This window comes from Penaeus japonicus, unplaced genomic scaffold (genome assembly GCF_977035675.1).
Source record: "Penaeus japonicus unplaced genomic scaffold, GWHDUDI00000001_assembly GWHDUDI00000003, whole genome shotgun sequence".
Lineage (NCBI taxonomy): Eukaryota > Metazoa > Arthropoda > Malacostraca > Decapoda > Penaeidae > Penaeus > Penaeus japonicus.
This window is the reverse complement of record NW_028234405.1, coordinates 6967259-6969758: the sequence shown is the minus strand read 5'-3', so window position 1 is coordinate 6969758 and position 2500 is coordinate 6967259. Positions and strand designations below refer to the sequence as shown.

Genomic DNA, 2500 nt, shown 5'->3' with positions numbered 1-2500 from the left:
TTCCACTCTCCCTCTCTCTCTTTCTTCTACTCTCTCCCCACCTCTTTATTTATTTATTCTCTTCCTCTTTTAACAAAATCTCGCCTTCCCTCCGAAACCCCCGTTTTCTATACCCGACAGCGGAAGGGGGAAACTTACCTGATCTTGTGAGGAAGTTGAATCTGGCGTGCTTGCTGACGTATGGTGAATTCCCAGACATCATTATAGCCGAGTCTGAGTCGCTATGGTATCCGCTGACGTCACTACCATCGTCCTCTTCCATGGTGGCGTGGCCGCCGTCTTCTTCCATGGCTTCTTTTAGCATTTCCAACACCTGGGGAAGAAGAAAAAAAGGGATAGTTTTGGTAAGAATTGTGGTGGTGATGAGGATGGTGGTGATGGTGATGATGGTGAGGAGGGTATTGGTGATGATGATGGTAAGGATAATAACTATGATGATAATGATAATATCACTACTAACGATAATGATATTCATATTAATGATAATAACGATGATGATCAGAATAATAACAACAATAATGATAGTGATAATAATGATAACATTAGTAATGATAAAAGAACATTAGTAACAACAACAATGATATGACAGCAATGATGATGATAAAAGATAATGACGATAAAAGATAATGATAATAAAAGATAATAATATCACTGTAAACCAGTTGGCGTGTCAATATGGTTTTCCAAATTCATTCCTCAAAAGACGTTGTTGCATTTATTCACAAGCTTCTTAGACGTAGAGAGGTATTTTCATTCACCCCCCCCCCCCTCAAAAAAAAGAATAAAAAATAGATAAAAAAAATAGAAATGAAAATAGATAAATGAAAAAATAAATAAATAAATAAAGAAAGAAAAGAAAGCAAAATCTTATAAATACACATTGAAGATGCTGTATTTTCTCTCCTCTGAACAGTTGAGTGAGAAGGCTGTGTGGTTTTGATACTTCCGAATGAGGGGAAAATTTTGCGGTTCTGATAATAACTTCAAGAAGGATGTGAGTTTGGTATCCATTGGGTTTATTTATTTTTACCTTTTTCTTTCTCTTTCTGTCTTTTTCCTTCTTTCTTTCTCGGTCTGTCTGTTTTTCTCTCTCCTATCTCTGTTTCTCTATCATTTTCTCTCTCACTCCCTTTTCCTTTCTCTCTCTCTCACTTTCTCTTTCGTTCTCTCTCTTTCTCTGTCTCTCTCTCCCTCTCTCACTTTCTCTTTCCTTCTCTCTATCTCTCTCTCTCTCTCACATTCCCTTTCCCCCCCTCTCTCTCTCTTTCTCTCTCTCCTAACTTTCTCAAATGTTTTCACTTCGCCCCATCTCCGTGACAAGCTCCCCCCCACCCCCTCCCACTTCCCTCCCCCTCCTCCCCCACCCCTCTCGCTCCTCCAGGAAAGCCACCTGCTGAGCGACCCGCTGACTTCGTACTGCGATCATTTCAGCAGTGACAATGGCGCGAGAAAGGAGCACCTGCTGAGCTCTTCGGTTTTTGGCTCCAGTGGCCCTCAAAGGGTTAACGAAGGTCAAGCAACAGCAGAGAAGGCAATGGCTATGGGGATGGGCGTCTGGGCGTCGTTTCCTAGTAGGTGGGTGGGTGTCCGGAGGCTTCTGAAGGCTCGTGAAGGGGCTGGGGGTGGAGGTGGAGTGGGGTGGGGGTGGAGTGGGGGGTGGGGTGGGGGGGCTAATGAGGGGTGGTGTTGGGGGGTTGGGGGTTTGGGGGGTTTGGGGGGTCGTACTTTGAGCTCCGATGGCGGAAGTATGATTGAAAGTCCTCTTAATCTTTATCGCCCCAACTAACTTTCACGTGATGGAAATATATTACTTTTGATGACTTCGATACCGGATGCATTATCGTTTATTTCTTCTTCTTCTTCTTCTTCTTCTTCTTCGTAATTCGTGTTTTATAGCGATTATGATAAATTGAGTCCGTTGGTACCGTAAGCGTGATAAATCATATATATATTTGAGAAATCTGATTATGCTTTCAAATCATGAGCAATGGATAATGGATTGCGCGAGCAACAATATCGTTTGTCAATGTTCTTCAGAGAGAGAATCGGTTTTATTCATATGATCAATAAATGCAACATTACAACGAAGATTGCATCTACAAAACCAAAGGGGAAAAAAAAGGAAACTAAAGTCACACGACACCCTTTCGCGTGTGTCGGAAAGTAGTAAATTACAATCAGAGTGTAAACAAAACATACAATCTTTGTTAATTGTAATCCAGCGCATCTAATTCGGAAGACATTTTTGTTGTTGACAAAACATCACTCTCTCTTCGTATTCTTCCGGAATGATCCCAGGAAAATCTGGATTTTCATAAATGCTTATGCACATACACACACACACACACACACACACACATACCCCCTTCCCACACACACACACACACACACACACACGCACATCCGTTGGCTGCTTGTGTTATATCCCTTTCTCTGTCTGTCTGTCTGTCATATGTCTGTCTATCAATCAATCAGTCTCTCTCTCTCCCTCTTCAGTTCA

General features: G+C 42.0%; 1 protein-coding gene across 2 annotated transcripts in view; it reads right to left on the bottom strand.

Annotated features, from left to right (window-relative positions):
* The window catches only part of LOC122260256 (uncharacterized), a 213206-nt gene that overhangs the window by 78262 nt on the left and 132444 nt on the right, over nucleotides 1–2500 (bottom strand). For both annotated transcript variants that reach the window (XR_015192551.1, XM_043027442.2), the window contains exon 2: nucleotides 139–313. Coding sequence is in view for 1 of the 2 variants with exons in the window: in XM_043027442.2 (XP_042883376.2) it covers nucleotides 139–313 (175 nt within the window). In the remaining variant the exon portion in view is untranslated. The remainder of the gene's footprint in view (nucleotides 1–138; nucleotides 314–2500) is intronic.